Here is a 20617-nt window from a genome sequence, read left to right as displayed (position 1 = left end):
AGGCCTCTCACTATCGCGGCCTCTCTTGTTGCGGAGCACAGGCTCCAGACGGGCAGGCTCAGTAGTTGTGGCTCACGGGCACAGTTGCTCCGCGGCATGTGGGATCTTCCCAGACCAGGGCTCGAACCCGTGTCCCCTGCATTGGCAGGCAGATTCTCAACCACTGCACCACCAGGGAAGCCCAATCTGAGCTTTGGTAGGTGTTTCCAAGGTAGTCCCTCACCAAAGAATCTAAGGTGATCTGAGGAAGGAGGGGATATTAAGGATCAATTATAATACAGAGGTCGCAGGTCATCCATATGCAAAGTTGATTTTTACTAGAGCATGCATACTTCACTCTCTGCTCTTAGATGGTGAGAACCTTGGGTAATTGCCATACGTATTTGGAATTCTTACATGTAGTACCAACAGGATCGATCATCACGTTGAAATCTCAATGGAGCCTAACGTCATGTCCCCAATTTTAGCCAAAGACACTGCAGTTCATTTAATATCTCAGCAGCATTGATATTTTTTTCTAATTCAATGTCTATTTCCCTCTCTTTCCAGATCTTCTAGAAAAGTCTAGAGTTACTTTCCAGTTAAAGGCAGAAAGAAGCTACCATATTTTTTATCAGATCACTTCCAATAAGAAGCCAGATCTGATTGGTAAGGATGAACTTAAGTTCACAGACAAAAGTTAATATTTTTGTTAACAACTTCTAATGTAAAACATACACCCTGAATTCTATGTATCCAGAAATGCTCCTGATCACCACCAACCCATATGACTATGCCTTCGTCAGTCAAGGGGAGATCACAGTCACTAGCATTGATGACCAAGAAGAGCTAATGGCCACTGATGTAAGACACACACTCACTTTTTAAAAATCCATTATGTATGGAAATGACAATAGCAACCACACTATAAGTGTGGTTACCTTAGAATATAGAGTAAATTCTCCAAAATATGTTAGTCTCTTCTGCCCTAACTTTGTCCTGTCATTTCTCCTGGCAGAGCGCCATTGACATCCTGGGCTTTACTCCTGAGGAGAAAGTGTCCATCTACAAGCTCACAGGGGCTGTGATGCATTATGGGAACATGAAGTTCAAGCAAAAGCAGCGTGAGGAGCAAGCAGAGCCAGATGGCACCGAAGGTACCAAATGAACCTCCATCTGGGTTTAAATTAGAGAATACGGCAAGAAAAAAAAAAAGGTTATTCTAAACTCACATTTCCTTTGTAGCTGGACTTCTGAGGGGCAGGCACACATTTACACACACTGCATGCTTTCCTCACCCACTTTCCCTCCTCACATCTCCATATCTCCGTCTTTCTATGCAGCCCAAATGAACCCTAATAGCCACTTGCAAGGATACATCTAAAAAGCACAACCTGGGGCCAGATCATTAGAGAGGGAATGAGTCAGAACCGTGAGGTTGCTTCGCCTTAGCAATGGCGAGAAGGTATACAGGATAACTTGGCATATTGGTCTATTTCAGCACCAGCTGGGTAAACCTAGTGGAGGGATACAGGGTCTCGTCCAAACACAGAGCTGGGGTTGGAGGACATCTGTGCACGTGTGTGTGTGTTGTCTACATTTAACCCTCAGACAATCTAGGCAACAAGTAAGATAAAAAAGAAACTGAGAAAGAAAAATCATATACTCTATGTATGGAAAGAACATGGAACTTACAGGATCTACCACGGAAGCTAAAGTTATCTGCTCCTTTAAGCCTTTCCTGACCACCCTGGCTCGACATTCTCTCTCCCTCATTTACATCATAGTCACTGACAAAATTTTTGAAGGGGACTCTGTAGGAATCATGCACTAAAATTTAATCCTCACATTTTCAGATAAAGAAACTAATTTGTTGAGGTTAAATTGGGAGGAGCTAAATTGAGATAAGGTGTATTTATCTTACCTTCCACCCCCACCTACTGTGTCTTAAGAGCAGGGACTCTGGCTTTTGTGTTACATAAATTATTTCCATAAACACTGGACATATTTTTATTGTTGTTAAATTTCTCAGGAGTTGCTTGCAACAAATCACCAAAGGCCAGTGTAACTGACTGACCATTTATTAGCAAGTACATGCTCTAATATACAGAGAGCCTCACCTGATCTTCTATAGAATTATTTAAAGCTTTTTATTTAAATAATAACGAAAATGGATGGAGGAAAATGGAAAGACTACCTTGAAGAAGTATCTGCTGTTAAACAACATTCCTTGAATTGTGTCTCTGCAGTTGCTGACAAAGCTGCCTATCTCCAGGGTCTGAACTCTGCTGATCTACTCAAAGCCCTTTGCTATCCCAGGGTCAAGGTCGGCAATGAATACGTCACCAAAGGCCAGACTGTGCAGCAGGTAAGTGCACAACCTCAATGAATCACACACATCCCAGGCCTTTCATAGTGCCAACAAACATTACTCTGTCCCTGAAGGTGTACAATGCAGTGGGCGCCCTGGCCAAAGCCGTCTACGAGAAGATGTTCCTGTGGATGGTCACCCGCATCAACGAGCAGCTGGACACCAAGCAGCCCAGGCAGTTCTTCATCGGGGTCTTGGACATCGCTGGCTTTGAGATCTTTGATGTGAGTTTATCTTCATATTAATAAAAAGTGGGAGAAAGGCAATTTGGGTTTTGATATACTGAGTATTATTATTCATTTACACTTGTAGTGTCTACATTGCTCTCTCCAGCATGGCACCTAGAACGAAATAGCTAGGAGGTAACTGGATAATAACAGAAGTAATAATAATAGCTAACATTTATCACAAAGCCTGTATGTCTGGCTTCTCTACTAAGCACTTCAAAATGTTACCTCATTTAATCTTCACAACAACCCATGAAGGAGTAACTGATATTACTTCTAATTACATGTAGAGAAACAGATGCAAGAAAATCAAAACACTTGCTAAAGGTCCTCCAGCCATATAAGGCAAAGCCACGACAGGAACCTGGCTATGTAACGTTTGGTCCATACACAAGGCACCTCCCATGGAGGAGAAACGGCCTAGAGGTAGAAGCGTAGTGACAGTTCATAGTCTTCCCTCTTCCAGATTCATCTGACACACACCATTTCCCCTCTGGGGCATCAGCTTTATCATCTATAAAATGAGGGTGTCAATTATTATAAAGACTCCATCAGATCTTCAATTTCTATACAACATCAGGTCCCCACTTTCACAGACCTGACAATGAGGATTTACCAAATGTTTGATATGAATAGAAGAGCAATTAGCCTATTAATTTCACTCTGCACATCAACTAAAGGTCTTAAGAAAAGCTTTCCTTAATAAGGTGACGCCAAAAGTGAAAACGTGACCTTTATCTTGAATTGTGGGGGGGGGGGGGTAAAAGAAGTGAGGCTTTGCAATGAATTACTTTCATCCTTAAATCTGAACCATAACTCATAGGATCATGGTTATACTTTTAATGCACATTTTTGCCCATGCAATCTTCAGGAGGTGGAAAGAGGTAGATTCTACCAGAACTCTTGCTGTGTGATTGACAGCTGTGCCTTTAAATAATGCTCAGAAATCATGAAAAGGGTTCATGTCAAAAATGATTATTTTTTCCCTGGGATTTCTGAAGAGACAACAATCAGTTTAAACTTTATTTCATTATTGTATTCCACATATTTTCAATAAAAGATTTTTCAGTAATGAATTCTACTGCTATAAAAATCCACTTAATGTTGGAAATTTGGTTTTGTGCAGTTCAACACCCTGGAGCAGCTGTGCATCAACTTCACCAACGAGAAACTGCAACAGTTTTTCAACCACCACATGTTCGTGCTGGAGCAGGAGGAGTACAAGAAGGAGGGCATCGAGTGGGAGTTCATCGACTTCGGGATGGACCTGGCTGCCTGCATTGAGCTCATCGAGAAGGTCTGTTTGACTTCTAAAGGAAAGCCGAACTGAAAGGATAACTTTCCCAAGTGCCTTAAGCAACTCCAGAATGTATTACTGTAATCTTAAATAGACTGATATCAGAACAAGTTAGAAAATTACTTTAGAAATGACTTTCTCTTTTCAACTTTTACGTAAGAAGAATCAGAGAGTGTTTAGCTTCATTTTGTCGTAACAAGTTCTGTTCTAACACTGACTCAGATCCAAGTTTAAAGCAGCATCTCTATTGAGATGGTCTGCTTCACTAGAAGAACTACCTCATTTGTTCTAAATCTATCTCCACTATGATCCAAGATGTCAACAATAGAAATAACTATTTTCTAAATCAAAATTAATGCACAGGTCACACAGCTAGGGCTTATATCAAAGGTAATCTGTTTGGAAGTCAAGAGTCAAATTGCTATGCTTCTTCATAATCTATCTTTAAGGGATTAAATGCACAAAATGTCTTAAATAAGGTTTGCATTATTTATACCGTTAAGTTATTGCATATAAAGTAAACATCATTCTAAGTCAGTAAGTCCTTTTCATAGAAAAATAAAACTCTGACAATAGATTAATTCACCAAACAGGGGAAAATGTGGTAATCACATAATCCCAGAACATTTTAATAAGTCGCCCCCACTTATGCAGTGCTGACATTTGGAGTTTATATCCAGCTATTCTTTTAATTGAAAATAATGCTATGTATTGAATGTGAGAAAGAATGGTGGAAAAGTCATTCTAGTGATAACAAAAGGACCTCTTTGAGCTATGACCCTGGTTTACTTTATAAATATATTTAATTAGGAGTGCTCATAATTCAATCAAACAACAGCCACTATGTCTATATCTTTTGAGACCAGATAGGTTGACACCAATGTCTACTTTTCTGAATTCAGCCACTGGGCATCTTCTCCATCCTGGAAGAGGAGTGCATGTTCCCCAAGGCCACAGACACCTCCTTCAAGAACAAGCTGTATGACCAGCACCTGGGCAAGTGTGCCAACTTCCAGAAGCCCAAAGTGGTCAAGGGCAGGGCCGAGGCCCACTTCTCGCTGGTTCACTACGCGGGCACCGTGGATTACAACATCGCCGGCTGGCTGGACAAAAACAAGGACCCCCTGAACGGCAGTGTGGTTGGGCTGTACCAGAAGTCTGCAGTGAAGACTCTGGCCAGTCTCTTTTCCACATATGCTAGTGCTGAAGCCGGTACTTTCTGTGCCCCTGATTTAAATTAACCTCTCCCCACAGAACGTTCATATACCATTCCAGCCTCTGGGACTCTACTTTCGTTGATGGGTTTTCTTTTTATCTTAGACAGCGGCGCAAAGAAAGGTGCTAAGAAGAAGGGCTCTTCTTTCCAGACTGTGTCAGCCCTTTTCAGGGTAAAGTACAAATTTAATTCGAAAAATCTATTCAGTTTCTATGACTTATCATAATTAGGATAAGAATAAAGGATTTAGAATAAATTAGGAGGGAATGGAATGTTAACAGGAATTACTTCAAATATTCCTTCTTGTCAGGGTACAGCCAAAGCAATACTCCTCCTGTAGGGCTGAATGTTTTACCTCTTATTCCTTATTATGCTCATCTAATGTATTCAGGAATTCCAAAATGCCCTTCGAAGCTTTCTTGCTATATAATAAGGCCGATTTTTAAGGAAGCACAGCTGAACTTCAAAGGTCTCCCTGTGGAAAGCCGTATCTTTATTCCACTAATGTTGCCCTTTGAGAATGTTCCTGAGTTCCCCTTTGAGAACTGAGCCTGAGACATACCCTTTAGGACATCCTTCCACCAAATCACATCTTTGTCCTCCGAGGTGGATTTAATTTTTTGTAATAGCTGAAAATTATCTAAAGCCAAACCTAGTGATTTAGATTGATGATTAAGACAGAAAAATCTCTCTTAAGAATAACAGTAATAATAACATTACTACAAATAATGTGATTCTCTTAGATGGCTTAAAAACTGGCTCTTTTAAAGGGGAACATATGGAGCATCTGGTCTAATGGCTGCTTTGTCAGGATTTCTATGGCTAAGTCTCGTTCTTTTTAAAACTAAAATGCAGATACTATGTATGACCTAAACAAGAAAACAGCCCTGTTCTTTTTTTCTCACTACCAATTTGCATTATTTCACCAAATATGCCCTTGTTTCATCAACTTATCCTTGTACATAATTGCAAGATTAGAAATTCACATTACTCACTTTATTTCCTAATAGTTAACTGAGATATGAAAAATAAAGCAACTCTGCCTTCTCAACGAATATACCTAAGAAATACTGAGAAATAGCTACTTGCTAGTTTTCTGTGGTGGAGTAAAACACCACTGTCTGTCATAATCAGTTACTCTATTTCTGGAATAACTCCCCCCATATGCTTCAGACTGTGATCATTCTCAGGTACCCAAGATCCACTCACACAAGGTCATGTAGTCTTATGATTTTAGACTCTTCCAAAAAAAAAAACCAAAAACCAAAAAACAAGAGGTTACAGGTCCCAGGGAATAATACACTCAAGGAAGGAATGGCAAACATTGGGACAGTGGCTAACCTAGGTTACCACTGTAAACTACTACTGTGAAAAATATTAGCGCTGAGAGAGATGAAAGAGGCCTTAGAGGTAATCTCAACTATTTTCAGATGAGGCCCAGAAAGAGAAAAGGGACTTTATAGAGTCAAGCAGCTCATTAGTGGCAAAGCGAGACTGTAGTCTTTTGTCTTCTGATTCCCGGTCAAGAATACTTCCTGTGTGTCAAGGCTACTGAATTTGCAGTTTGTTTACAGGATAGATCCTAGGTGTCATAAATGAATACCAGGGAGAGCTGCATTTCTTCCCAGCACTTTAGCCTTTCAGTTATTTGGCAGGCTAGAACTCTTGAGACCTTTAAAACACAGAGCAACTGAAGCCTCATAAACTTTTACCTAATATAGTTAAGAAAGTGCCTAGGTTCGTTCCATATAATTACCAAAAAAAGCAATCTGAAATAGAACTTTCTCATCAAGTCCCTTCTACCTGGTTTTCTAGGAAAATTTAAATAAACTGATGACCAATCTGAGGAGCACACACCCTCACTTCGTACGGTGTATCATTCCCAACGAAACCAAAACTCCTGGTAAGATCTAAGAGCATGAAACAATCAAACAGGCACAAGTTTGAAAATTCAGTGCCCAGTAGTAAGTACTCTGATTTATTTTTAGGCGCCATGGAGCATGATCTTGTCCTGCACCAGCTGAGGTGCAACGGTGTGCTGGAGGGCATCCGCATCTGCAGGAAGGGGTTCCCAAGCCGAATCTTATATGGGGATTTTAAACAAAGGCCAGTCTCCCTCTGTCATATTTCACTGAATGCTGTGACTAATTAATCATTTTCACTGTTGTCCTCTGTTCATTGTTTTTATGTATCCTGCTTCATCAATACTACGAAATTAAGTCAAATAATATAGTCTTGTGGTGCTAGAACAGAATACAGGCTAGAGAAGGTGGCATTTCTTAAAAATAGGATGGAAGCATGCATTAGCTTGTGGAAAAATCATATTGTTTTACTATCTGAACCTAAAAGGACAGCTGGATTTTCTACTTTTGCTTTTTCTCTTTTTACTGACTTTTTTTGGTGTCGTTTGGTTTTCATATATGATCACACCTTCCTAATCATTCTTTTTTTCTTCGACTGAACAGATACAGAGCTTTAAATGCAAGTGCTATTCCAGATGGACAGTTCATTGACAGCAAGAAGGCTTCTGAGAAACTTCTTGCCTCTATTGATATTGATCACACCCAGTACAAATTTGGACATACAAAGGTATGGCTATTACTTACACCTGATCCAAGTCCTCTGCCATGGCTGTATCTCCTGTAGTCTGGCGATGATTTGGAACTTTCCCTCTCTCCAGGTTTTCTTCAAAGCTGGCCTGCTGGGTCTTCTGGAAGAAATGAGAGATGAAAAGTTGGCCCAGATTATAACAAGAACTCAAGCCATCTGTAGGGGATTCCTAATGAGGGTAGAATATCAGAAGATGTTGCAAAGGAGGTAACCATGCAGAGGATAAGGACTGTAAGGTCTCTTAGAGACTTTACATCGGTCTTCCTTACTCAGTAACTCTTTCATTTTGTGGTTAACATGCACTTCTCACCCAGTTCGGAACTCACTCTTACAACACATCAGCCTCTGCTTAACCCCTCACACTGGGATTCCCTTCAAAACTTCTCTCCTCCCTCAGTTTCTCCCTTTCATTCATCTCACATACAGCAGCAGGAATCATTTGCAGTAAGCACTATTTTCATCATGCCTTATCTGTTTGCGGTTCCCCACGGTCTCCCACATCAAATCCAAGTTGCCTGTGTGTCTGTCAAGGCCACTCTCTATTCCCCACCTCATCTATCATCTCCCACCGCACAGCCTTTTCCAGCCAGGCTAAACAATTTGCTTATCTCTTTCTCTCCTGTTTGCACAAGCCCTCCCCTCTCAGCCTAATTTATCTCTTTACCAATTCAAGACTTCCATTTCCGCTTCCTCTAATTAACCTCATCCAACCCATCCACCCAGCACTACTGCATTCCCTGTCCTTACACACATGTTTTGCATTCATTTTGCTCATCTGTACTTATTTACTTCTGTGGTATAAGTGTTCCCAAGTCTTTTCCATGTGTCAACATTATGGTTTATGTCATGATATCTGCCTTCTCAGAGATATGGTTCTTATAAATTGGACCTACAGAAATAGAATCTCCATTTTAACAAGCTTGAAGAGGCAAACACATTGTTATAAGGCAGGTAAACCTTGCCAGTCTATTGCTACAGTGTGCAGGAATATCTTTTATTACTATTTTAAAATGTTATTTAAATAAAACAAATTTTGTAGCTAAATGCTCTGCAGACATTAACAATCTAACTGAGCAGGTAAGAAGTAGGCATTTGAAAGGACTTGAGAAAAGCCAGTCTATTATGTGAAGAAACTAACAAAAGTTGTTTATGGAGTAGATAATTCGGCAGCGATTAAAATAAGAGGAGAGGTTTCAAGGAAAACAGGATAAACCATAAGCTCAATTTAGGTGGGCAATTAGGAAAGCAAGCCATGCCCTTTCACAGGTCACATCAGTGTGCCGAAGGCCAAGCAGCACAATTAACTTACACCTGCCACACCCACTCCCAAGTCACTAATATTGTGATTTCTCAAATGTTCTTAAAATGGTACGTGTTGCTCATATATACGAAGTATTCCTCCTCTAAAGTCAGCTTCTTTGCTAATGTGACAGGGACTTGAGAACACACAATCGTTCAGTATGAGCAGTGCACATTAGCAAAGTGGTCATACTGAGGACCGCTCTGAGTGTGAGGGCGTGTGTGTGTGTGTGTCCTGCATATAAAATATACAGAATTTGACACATCATTTACATGTGGGGGTCATTAAAAGGGGAGTTTGTATGTAAAAAAAATAATACTAACAATAACATTGTCTCTAATGGATCAATCTACACTGATACTTTTCGGTCATTTCAGAGAAGTCCTTTTCTGCATCCAGTATAATGTACGTGCCTTCATGAACGTCAAGCACTGGCCCTGGATGAAACTCTTCTTCAAGATCAAGCCCCTGCTGAAGAGTGCGGAGACGGAGAAGGAGATGGCCACCATGAAGGAAGAGTTCCAGAAAACCAAAGATGAACTTGCCAAGTCAGAGGCAAAAAGAAAGGAACTGGAGGAAAAAATGGTGACTCTCTTGAAAGAGAAAAATGAGCTGCAGCTCCAGGTTCAATCTGTGAGTACTCTGTGTGCTGAATGCACCATGTCATGGAAGCTTTTCTGGAATTCACATACACTCTGGATTTACAAATGGCCTTTTCTTGAAAAAGAAAATTTCTAGTTGCTTTTTTCAGTATTTCGCTTAACTTTCAATATTCCTGTGAAGAAGTAAGGCAGCAACTACTTCCAAATTGCAAATGGAAAATGGGAGATTGAAGAATTTATTTCACAATATCACAAATTTAATAGGCATGAAGGAAGCAGTTTAAAGGCAAGCCCCCAAAATCTCAGTCATTTTACTCATCTGCCTTGCCTGCTTCATCCCAGTCTTAAGAGCCCTATTTCCTGAATACAAGTGTATGAGATTGTATTTAAACTCATAAAAGACAGTTATTCTTATTTCTCTCTGTATCTCTTTTCCTCAACCCCCAGGATTTAGCTCAATAAATTCATTTGCAGTTACTTAAACTGAACTACCACGGTGGAAGACAGAGCTAGTGACCGCTGTGATTCTTCCTTTGATACTGATCCTGAGTTCTCAAGGCCTCTGTTTATTGGTTAAAGAAGAAGTTGTAATCAGAGTGGGGATAGGCTTGGCATCAGCACTCTGGCCAAATACAACCTCCCATTTTCTTGGTCCAACAAGCCCAACAATGTCATGAAGAAATCTGTATAAAAAAAAGGATAGTTTTCTTAAAATGTTTAAGCTATTTTCAACTTTTCCTTCTGACAAGTTCACTTATATGAAGGTTACATTTTCCCAATCACAGCCTCTTCATCTTAACCTCTTTTCATAGGTATTATCATTAGTCAGTGAGTAAATATATACTGAGTGTATGACTATTAAAAATAAAAGCGGGGCTTCCCTGGTGGCGCAGTGGTTGAGAATCTGCCTGCCAATGCAGGGGACACGGGTTCGAGCCCGGGGTCTGGGAAGATCCCACATGCCGCGGAGCAACTGGGCCCGTGAGCCACAATTACTGAGCCTGCGCGTCTGGAGCCTGTGCTCCGCAACAAGAGAGGCCGCGATAGTGAGAGGCCCGCGCACCGCGCTGAAGAGTGGCCCCTGCTTGCTACAACTAGAGAAAGCTCTCGCACAGAAACGAAGACCCAACACAGCCATAAAAATAAATAAAAATTAAAAAAATAAAAATAAAATAAAAAAATAAAAGCAAAGGAACCCTGGAAGGCCTCATTATCAAACGTTTAAGCATTTTAAAAACTTAAGATATAAACAAACACTGAGAAGTTAAAGAAATTCCCCAGCCCAGAGTAATAAGGTCGTGGCTGAACTGATTTTTATGAGTCCTTTAATCATTTATAAAAACCTCATTGAGTTACGTAGTTTCTCAAAATTACAAGTTCTTATATAGTCTAATATTCATTTTGAGACTAATAGGTAATTCTTAAAATGGAAATGGAAACCCTGGACAATTATACAGCACTGTTATGGTCTATCAGGGAGGTTTTGAGTATATGAAAAATGCTTCATGGAAATGTATTTATAGGCATAATATTACGTAGTTTTCCTTTTTAAAATTCAATGTAGCAACTAGTTGTTTGAGGCAAGTAGGGAATGATCAAAACCAAAACTAACCAATTTGACTAAGTCAAAAATCTTTGAATATTATAGTTGAAATGCTCTTAGCAATCATTTATTCCAATCCTCTTAATTACATGAGATAATTGAGGGTAAGAGGAGTAAATCAATTTGCGCAAGGTCATACATATGGAGGCAAATTTGGGACAAGAACCCAGGCTTCCTTTAGTCCTTCCACTCTTCTACACAATACTTTTTAAAATAGTCAATTGCTTCAATCCAGTCATTTTTCAGGCTAATTTGCTTCTAAATCTATAGTGCCATATCTAATTAGCTACATTTCTCCAGACAATGGAATGATGTTCAATTAATTTATATTCATACTGAAAAATTCATTAGCATTCAGTAAACACTACTACTTTGTGCAAAGAACAAGTTCAAAATAAGTAACAATTCTCTAAACAGCTCAGCAAATCTCTCCACAGGAAGCTGATGCCTTGGCTGATGCAGAGGAAAGGTGTGAGCAACTGATTAAAAACAAAATCCAGCTGGAGGCAAAGATCAAGGAGGTGACTGAGAGAGCTGAGGATGAGGAAGAAATCAATGCTGAGCTGACGGCCAAGAAGAGGAAATTGGAGGACGAATGTTCGGAACTGAAGAAAGACATAGATGACCTTGAGCTGACACTGGCCAAGGTTGAGAAGGAGAAACACGCCACAGAGAACAAGGTATGAAATATATTTGTATACAGCATATAGAGACTCTGCCATCTAACTAAGCTGCTTTAGAGCAGAGATAATCTCTTCCTTAACCTTTCTAGGTGAAAAACCTCACAGAAGAGATGGCAGGCCTGGACGAAGTCATAGCTAAGCTGACCAAGGAGAAGAAGGCCGTCCAGGAGGCCCACCAGCAGACCCTGGATGACCTGCAGGCAGAAGAGGACAAAGTGAACACCCTGAACAAAGCTAAAGCCAAGCTAGAGCAGCAAGTGGATGATGTGTGTTTTTAATACCCATTTGAAAGTTTTTTTTTAATATACTTTCCATTTTTAACAAAGTTTATTTTCTCATTAGCTTGAAGGGTCTCTAGAACAAGAAAAGAAACTTCGAATGGATCTAGAAAGAGCCAAGAGGAAACTGGAGGGTGACCTAAAATTGGCCCAAGAATCCATAGTAGATATAGAAAATGACAAACAGCAACTTGATGAGAAACTTAAAAAGTAGGAATTCCAGAAAAAAGATTCTATGCAACATCATCTTTCAATTCGTATGGGTACTAATACGCCTTGTTCTTCTGTCTAAAGGAAAGAATTTGAAATCAGTAATCTGCTAAGCAAAATTGAAGATGAGCAGGCAGTAGAAATTCAACTACAGAAGAAAATCAAAGAGTTGCAGGTGAGTCATCTCACCTCCATTTGTTTCTGCACCCAAAAAAACTGAAATTGAGATGAGTTCACGTTAACGTGCTGTGTCACTGCCAGGCCCGCATCGAGGAGCTGGAGGAAGAGATCGAGGCGGAGCGGGCCTCCCGCGCCAAAGCAGAGAAGCAGCGCTCGGACCTCTCCCAGGAGCTGGAGGAGATCAGCGAGCGGCTGGAAGAGGCCAGTGGGGCCACTTTGGCCCAGATTGAGATGAACAAGAAGCGGGAGGCCGAGTTCCAGAAAATGCGCAGGGACCTGGAGGAGGCCACCCTGCAGCACGAGGCCACGGCGGCCACGCTGAGGAAGAAGCACGCGGACAGTGTGGCCGAGCTGGGGGAGCAGATTGACAACCTGCAGAGGGTCAAGCAGAAGCTGGAGAAGGAGAAGAGTGAGATGAAGATGGAGATTGACGACCTTAGCAGTAATTCAGAGACCATTTCCAAAGCCAAGGTACCCAATACTGTCTTTAAATGAGCATAGTTAATAACCTGTAAGAACCCTCATTGTTCTCTGGCATTAAACATTGTTTGTAGGCAGTTTATAGCACTGATCTAAAATTTTGTATTCTAATATATTCCATTTTATTTCATTTTTTTTAAAATACTGGATATAATTTGTTAAGATTATTTCCAAATCTACTTTAAGTATCAGTGTCAAGTATCACTGGGATAAATGAATGAGTTCCAACAATGAGCGCTTTAGGGAGATTATGCACCCGTCATACTTGAATCCTAGCATGTTCCATAGAGTTGGTGCCATAAGTTTCTACTCACACTTGACATAAATTTATTCACTCTAAAAATATTTTAAGAATCCAGTGGTAACTTTTTTTTTTTTTTTAACTGTATTCAATGTCTCATCTTTCACGGGTACATGTGCCGTAGGGAAACCTTGAAAAGATGTGCCGCGCTCTAGAAGATCAAGTGAGTGAACTTAAGACGAAGGAGGAAGAGCAGCAGCGGCTGATCAATGACCTGACGGTTCAGAGAGCACGCCTGCAGACGGAAGCGGGTAGAGATTCCCTTAGTCCCGCAATTATGTACTAGACAAAAGCAATCCCGGAAGTTCTGAATTAACAGCAATACTCCCATATTAGAGAGGAGTAATCAACTATACGAATTTGCTGAGCGGGTTAGAAGAAATAAAAAAAAGCAAGAAAGAATCAGCAGACTAGTTTATTTGTTACACTACAATAGCAATGCTGCTTTTTAATCTAGCCAATTCTGTAACAATATTTATAATTAGATAAAGTATATATTTGTCATATACATATAATTATATATACAAACTTTAGGCTTGTTTGTTTATGCCATGAACAAATTCCTTTACTTCGGTAATTCTTAGGTGAATATTCCCGACAATTGGATGAGAAAGATGCTTTGGTCTCTCAGCTTTCAAGGACCAAACAAGCATCTACGCAGCAGACTGAGGAGCTGAAATGTCAGCTAGAGGAAGAAACTAAAGTAAGTTTTACCAAAAGTATTCTCGACTGATCAAATCTAAACATATTCAGTTGGGTTCTCCTTTAAGTGTATAAATTAAATATCACTGAAGAAATGAATTTAAGTCACTGAACTCATACTTCCACAGGCCAAGAACGCCCTGGCCCACGCCCTGCAGTCCTCCCGCCATGACTGTGACCTGCTGCGGGAACAGTATGAGGAGGAGCAGGAAGCCAAGGCCGAGCTGCAGAGGGCGCTGTCCAAGGCCAACAGCGAGGTGGCCCAGTGGAGAACCAAATACGAGACGGACGCCATCCAGCGCACAGAGGAGCTGGAGGAGGCCAAGTGTGTACTGTGAACTCTAGAGGAGCGACATGACATGGTTTCCCAGCTGCCCAACTCAGCAACTCCCAGAAACAGCTGTGATGATGATGATAACATAACAAAAGCAGAAGCTACCCTAAGTGCATACTGTGTCAAATACTATCCTATTATTAACTCATTTAGTTTTCATAGCAACATTACATTGCATTATTATTCGTATCCCTGTTTTACAGATGAGGAAATTGAGACTGTGAGAGGTTAACCAACTAACACAAGAGCATATGATTAATAAATAGTACAGCTGGGATTAGAACCAGACATTCTGATTCCAGAGACCACCTTCTTAAGTACTGTAGTACAAAGACAGATCTCTTAAAACTCATGTTGGAGGCCATCTGAACTGTGCAAAATGTTCAGGGTTAGTCTGAATAAAGTAAAGCCTTAGTCTGGGTACAGACCAAAGGAGACCTTCAGGTAGATCTTCTAGAGCATTACGGCTAAAGGTTTTTGTGTACATTAGGCATGTATAGTTGGCACACAATTGGGAGTAAAGCAAGAATGAAGGCAATTCAGAAGGAATAAAAAGAAAAACCCTGCCTTTGCTTAGACTACATGAATTATCCTGATTTATTTATCCATTCCTCTCTCAGGTGAGACTGACCAAATATATATTATTAGAAGAAACTGGTTATTTTTCTCTAGGAAGAAAAGTATATAAAATAAAATGTAAAGTCTGAGAAAGCAAAAGAATATGCCCAGTATATCTGTGCCCAATTAAATATCTAGTTAGTCTCAAATCCTTTTTGGAATGAGATGAGATATAAATCAATCAATAGAACTGCCCTGGCTAATCATTCTCCATACCATACTCAATCAGAAGCCCTGAAAATCGTGAAATCATATGCTGTAATATACATACAATGTCAGCTCCAACAATGGCCTCTAACAATTCAAAAACAAAAAGGACTTGAGTCCAGTTGTTCACCACTTTGGACCTTTTCACAGTTTAATCCATCTGGAAAGCAGTTCTGGCTACCACAGTTTTGAAAACCATGCTACTTGACATTGTAGAAAAAGGACTATGAAAGGGGGCTGAGGAGTTTAGCACTTGCCCCTGTTCCTGACCTCTCTCCTTAACTGCCTGGCTAACTTTTCAGGAAGAAGCTGGCCCAGCGTCTGCAGGAAGCCGAGGAACACGTAGAAGCCGCGAACGCCAAATGCGCTTCCCTTGAGAAGACCAAGCAGCGGCTCCAGAATGAAGTGGAGGACCTCATGCTTAATGTGGAGCGGTCTAATGCTGCCTGCGCGGCTCTCGATAAGAAGCAAAGGAACTTTGACAAGGTGGCCCAGCCTGCTCAAACTCTACCGATGTTTTACTTAGTCTCCCTTTCTCCTTCTATTAGCTGACAGTTTACCGCTTTTCAGGTCCTATCAGAATGGAAACAGAAGTATGAGGAAACCCAGGCTGAACTTGAGGCCTCCCAGAGGGAGTCCCGTTCTCTCAGTACTGAGCTGTTCAAGGTCAAGAATGCCTACGAGGAATCCCTGGAACAACTTGAAATGCTAAAGAGAGAAAATAAGAACTTGCAGCGTGAGTGCTCTTGAACTTCCCTACCCTATATGGCCCTGGAAAGACCTTTCCATGTTATATCAGTCTGACCACTTCTCCCTTCTGTTCACCCACAGAGGAGATTTCGGACCTCACTGGGCAGATTGCTGAGGGAGGGAAGCAAATCCATGAACTGGAGAAAATAAAGAAGCAAGTGGAACAAGAGAAATGTGAAATTCAGGCTGCCTTAGAGGAAGCAGAGGTATGTATATTGATGTTGTGGGGGGAAAATCAAAGATAAACATTGGTGGAAACACCACTGTTTTCATTGGGCAATGGTACTATGAGATGGATCCATTATTACAGAGCAGGTGAGAATCTGAACTCATATAACCTTTATGAAGGGCAATTTGGCAATAGTTATCAAAAGTCTTAAAAATGTAATAATATGACCTATCAGTTCTATTTCTAAGAATCTATCCCAAGAAAATTATCCTAAATGTAGGCAAAGCTTACACACAAGATGTCCAATCCAAAAACAAGGTAAAGCAAACTATAGAACATCCATATGATGCAATTTTCTACAGCCATTAAATGTAGTTAATATGGGGAAATATTTATGGTAGAGGATAATTTTTAAAGCAAGACACACATTTGCATATACAATATAACTTTATCATGTATAAATATATATAAATAGGAAAAAAACTAGAAAAAAAATGTACCACATTAAAACTGTGCCTCTAAGTGGAGGCAAAATAGGAAGGTTTTGTTTTTATAAATTACCCCACATTCCACAATGGACACATATTTTGTAATCAAAAATATATATATGTTTTAAAACTGAGAATTTCTACAACAGGAATCACGTGAACATTTTAATTTATAGAACGGGAGAGAATTCCTGTTTACTACACATAAGTTTAATCATATAATTTTTGTTACTACTCATATGAATAATATTTGTATAGCACTTTATACTTTACAAAGCACCCTTATTACAGAGTTGCCCAATAAAGTCTATGACTGAATAAATTAAAGGATGATTTACCTAGTAGGGTCCTAGAGCTGTTTTATTATACTTTGTAATATTAGACAAACTGATATTAGTAAGAGTTTGGCTCACAAGGGAATACCCTCCAAATATTCATTTTCCATTATTAATTATTAACTAATTGATCACTGTTTTGTTAAGGCATCTCTTGAACATGAAGAGGGAACGATCCTGCGTATCCAGCTGGAGTTGAACCAAGTCAAGTCTGAAGTTGATAAGAAAATCGCTGAAAAAGATGAGGAAATTGACCAGCTGAAGAGGAACCACATTAGAGTCGTGGAGACCATGCAGAGCACACTGGATGCTGAGATCCGGAGCAGGAATGATGCCCTGAGAGTCAAGAAGAAGATGGAAGGAGATCTGAATGAAATGGAAATCCAGCTGAACCACGCCAACCGCTTGGCAGCAGAGAGCTTGAGGAACTACAGGAACACCCAAGGGATCCTGAAGGTAGATGGGCCCACATTAACAGCCCAGACAAGTCAGGGAAGTGACCCGTCTCCCATTCATCACAACACCTTCTTGTTACACCATCCATTTTTTTTTTCTTTTAACAAATTATACAGTTCATAGTATGGAGGTAGCTAAAAATAAATACACATAGAATATATATTTATTTATTTTTGGCTGCATTGGGTCTTTGTTGCTGCACGCAGGCTTTCTCTAGTTGCGTCGAGCAGGGTCTACTCTTCGTTGCGGTGCGCGGGCTTCTCACTGCGGTGGCTTCTCTTGTCGCGGAGCACGGGCTCTAGAGCGCAGGCTCAGTAGTTGTGGCACATGGGCTTAGTTGCTCCGTGGCATGTGGGATCTTCCCGGACCAGGGCTCGAACCCATGTGCCCTGCACTGGTAGGCAGATTCTTAACCACTGCGCCACCAGGGAAGTCCGAATATATTATTTTTAAAGAAACGTTATATAAAAGAACAAACAGAAGCCCAGAGATAAGCTATAATACGAGAGAAATTAAAAGACTTTGGCACCAATAGGCCTGAGGTCGAGTCTTAGTTTTGTCACTTACTAGCTGCCTGATTTTAGGCAAGTTATTATAACGTCTCAGAACCTCTGTTTCTTCTACTAATTAAGAATGAAACTACCCACCTCATAGGGTTACTTGTGAGGATGAAGTGAGAAGACAGATGTCAAGTGCTGGGTACAGCATATGGAAAATGCTCCATAAATTATAGATACTGGTGACTCGCACATGAAAAATAACAAGTTGATGGCATAAAACACAACAAGAATCAGTCTCCTGATAATCCTCTCTCACCTAAGCAGGTGGCATCCCCATTTTCATGCTCCTTCAAATGACAGGCCTGTCATTTCCTGTTCCTGGCACCAACCCATTCTTCCAGTTCATCTCCTGGGATGTTCACATCCTCTTCAGAGTGTCTTAGCCTTTTTATTAACTTAACAGGATACCCAGCTCCACGTGGATGATGCTCTCCGGGGCCAAGAGGACCTGAAGGAGCAGCTGGCCATGGTGGAGCGCAGAGCCAACCTGCTGCAGGCCGAGATCGAGGGGCTGCGGGCCACCCTGGAGCAGACGGAGAGGAGCAGGAAGATGGCAGAGCAGGAGCTCCTGGACGCCAGCGAGCGCGTCCAGCTCCTGCACACCCAGGTGGGACCCTCACATCAAACAAATGCTGGTGTACTGTAAAGTGACGAATCAGAATTATAATATGGAAGTACTCTATTTTTATAAATATGTGTATATTTAAAAGGATGGGGGAGATGCTTTAAAATATTAATTGCAATTACCTTGAAGTGATGCGATTATAGATGATTTTTTGCTGTGTGTTCTTTTTAAGATTTTCTACCAAAACAGGGCAGGGGTATTACTTTTTTTATTTAAAAAGAAGATTTGACTCTCGATTATTTTGAAAACCATGGTGTGGAATAAACTTGAATAAAGACATCTGTTGACTCCAAAATCTGAAAATGTTCCGCGTAGCGTTTCCCACCAGGAGCGCTTTAGCGTTCAGCACTGCTACGTTCACAGTCCCTGTGCCTTGCAGGACACTCAGCATCGCTGACCAGCCCGGGCGTTAAATGCAGTAGCACGCCCTAGTTATTCTGACAACCACAAATATCCACTCCCATACATTTCCAAATACCCACTGAGGTGATATTGCTTCCCTTAGAGAACCACTGGGTTGAAATTTTAAGAAAATGTTTCGTAAGAGTAATTCAGTATTCCCCAAGGGAGCAAACCATTCAAGTTAACAGAGAATCGATTCCTTCTAACTGAGAAACTCTCAGTGCCAGGCTCTCACAAAAAGAATCTACTCTTTTCTAATATTTCCAACCTTTTAAGGACAGAACACTAGCGATGTCTGGTTGACATATAATTGAAAGAGCAATTAACTAATATAGACATTCTTGAACCTCCATGTCCTTATGCATAAATCAGATGGACATTGGGGCAGCGGCGGGGCAGGGTAACCAACCTTGCAAATGGTTAACATTTTGCACTGAACAAATATTTAAAGTTCAGTGAAATGTTGCCATTAGTCCCCTGCATAAGCCAACGAGTAAGACATTTGTAAAATCCCAAGTGTGCAAACTGCAGGTCTTGTAAATTTCCACTACTTTTAACAGAACACCAGCCTGATCAACACCAAGAAAAAATTGGAAAATGATGTTTCACAACTCCAGAGTGAAGTGGAAGAAGTAATTCAAGAATCACGCAATGCAGACGAGAAGGCCAAGAAGGCCATCACTGACGTGAGCAAATGAGCATTTGTTTAACGACACTGTGTGTTACCTGCAATTACCAGGTTTATTATACTGGTTTATTTACTAATTAGGCGGCCATGATGGCCGAGGAGCTGAAGAAGGAGCAGGACACCAGCGCCCACCTGGAGCGGATGAAGAAGAACCTGGAGCAGACGGTGAAGGACCTGCAGCGCCGCCTGGACGAGGCTGAGCAGCTGGCCCTGAAGGGCGGCAAGAAGCAGATGCAGAAGCTGGAGGCCAGGGTGGGTCTCTCAATCTCTCTGAATCCGGGAAGTGAAAACGGCACTCCCCCATCCTTCTCTCTTCTTGTATATTGACTCCCATCCTTATCCTGTGGCTGGGGACAGCCACCCAATATCGTCAGTAGGTCCTGAGTTAATTAACATCCCCCAAAACTGACTATATAAGTATCTTTCTTGATTGTAGGTACGTGAGCTTGAAGGAGAGGTTGAAAGTGAGCAGAAACGTAATGCTGAGGCTGTTAAAGGTCTGCGGAAACACGAGAGAAGGGTAAAGGAACTCACCTACCAGGTAAGGGGAAGAGCTTTCTAGAATATCCAGACTTCCTGCACAAAGGGAAATTGAAAACCTGGTGACTATGTGGTACTCACAAATAGCTACATGTTAACTTGATATACATAAGGGGCAAATGACACAATCACCTATCACAGACCCTTTCCTAAGCTAGGAAAATCAGGAAGGCCTTTAGAAAATCGTGTAAGTGAGGAAAGAATACAGGTTTCAAAGACAGATAAACTGGTATTAGTCCTAGTTTGGCCTCTTACTTTTTAAACTTGGATAGATTACCTAACACTCTCAACCTTAATTCATCACCTGTAAAATAGAATAAAAACATCTACTCACCAGAGTAGGGAGGTAAGGATTAGAGACGTGTATAACTCTCCAATATAGTGCCTGCACACAGTGGACATTTAA

General features: G+C 40.9%; 1 protein-coding gene and 1 long non-coding RNA gene across 2 annotated transcripts in view; one reads left to right on the top strand and one right to left on the bottom strand.

The window, feature by feature from the left end:
• The window catches only part of LOC309618878, a 272744-nt gene that overhangs the window by 104997 nt on the left and 147130 nt on the right, over window positions 1-20617 (bottom strand). The window contains exon 11 of the long non-coding RNA XR_014238655.1: window positions 7697-7800. This is a non-coding gene — a long non-coding RNA (uncharacterized lncRNA). The remainder of the gene's footprint in view (window positions 1-7696; window positions 7801-20617) is intronic.
• The window catches only part of LOC309618861 (myosin-8-like), a 31886-nt gene that overhangs the window by 4027 nt on the left and 7242 nt on the right, over window positions 1-20617 (top strand). Inside the window, exons 8-36 of the mRNA XM_082373267.1 lie at window positions 550-648; window positions 740-843; window positions 998-1136; window positions 2229-2347; window positions 2425-2574; window positions 3704-3874; window positions 4777-5086; window positions 5195-5262; window positions 6906-6993; window positions 7079-7196; window positions 7556-7679; window positions 7771-7907; window positions 9378-9633; window positions 11643-11885; window positions 11978-12154; window positions 12231-12376; window positions 12461-12551; window positions 12638-13027; window positions 13462-13588; window positions 13922-14040; window positions 14168-14364; window positions 15501-15684; window positions 15769-15934; window positions 16030-16154; window positions 17088-17396; window positions 18360-18563; window positions 19544-19669; window positions 19753-19923; window positions 20108-20212. Of these exons, the coding sequence (XP_082229393.1) occupies window positions 550-648; window positions 740-843; window positions 998-1136; window positions 2229-2347; window positions 2425-2574; window positions 3704-3874; window positions 4777-5086; window positions 5195-5262; window positions 6906-6993; window positions 7079-7196; window positions 7556-7679; window positions 7771-7907; window positions 9378-9633; window positions 11643-11885; window positions 11978-12154; window positions 12231-12376; window positions 12461-12551; window positions 12638-13027; window positions 13462-13588; window positions 13922-14040; window positions 14168-14364; window positions 15501-15684; window positions 15769-15934; window positions 16030-16154; window positions 17088-17396; window positions 18360-18563; window positions 19544-19669; window positions 19753-19923; window positions 20108-20212 (4763 nt within the window). The remainder of the gene's footprint in view (window positions 1-549; window positions 649-739; window positions 844-997; window positions 1137-2228; window positions 2348-2424; window positions 2575-3703; window positions 3875-4776; window positions 5087-5194; window positions 5263-6905; window positions 6994-7078; window positions 7197-7555; window positions 7680-7770; window positions 7908-9377; window positions 9634-11642; window positions 11886-11977; window positions 12155-12230; window positions 12377-12460; window positions 12552-12637; window positions 13028-13461; window positions 13589-13921; window positions 14041-14167; window positions 14365-15500; window positions 15685-15768; window positions 15935-16029; window positions 16155-17087; window positions 17397-18359; window positions 18564-19543; window positions 19670-19752; window positions 19924-20107; window positions 20213-20617) is intronic.

This window comes from Balaenoptera borealis (assembly GCF_965194805.1).
Source record: "Balaenoptera borealis genome assembly, chromosome: 20".
NCBI lineage: Eukaryota > Metazoa > Chordata > Mammalia > Artiodactyla > Balaenopteridae > Balaenoptera > Balaenoptera borealis.
This window is presented reverse-complemented; position numbering and strand designations above follow the sequence as displayed.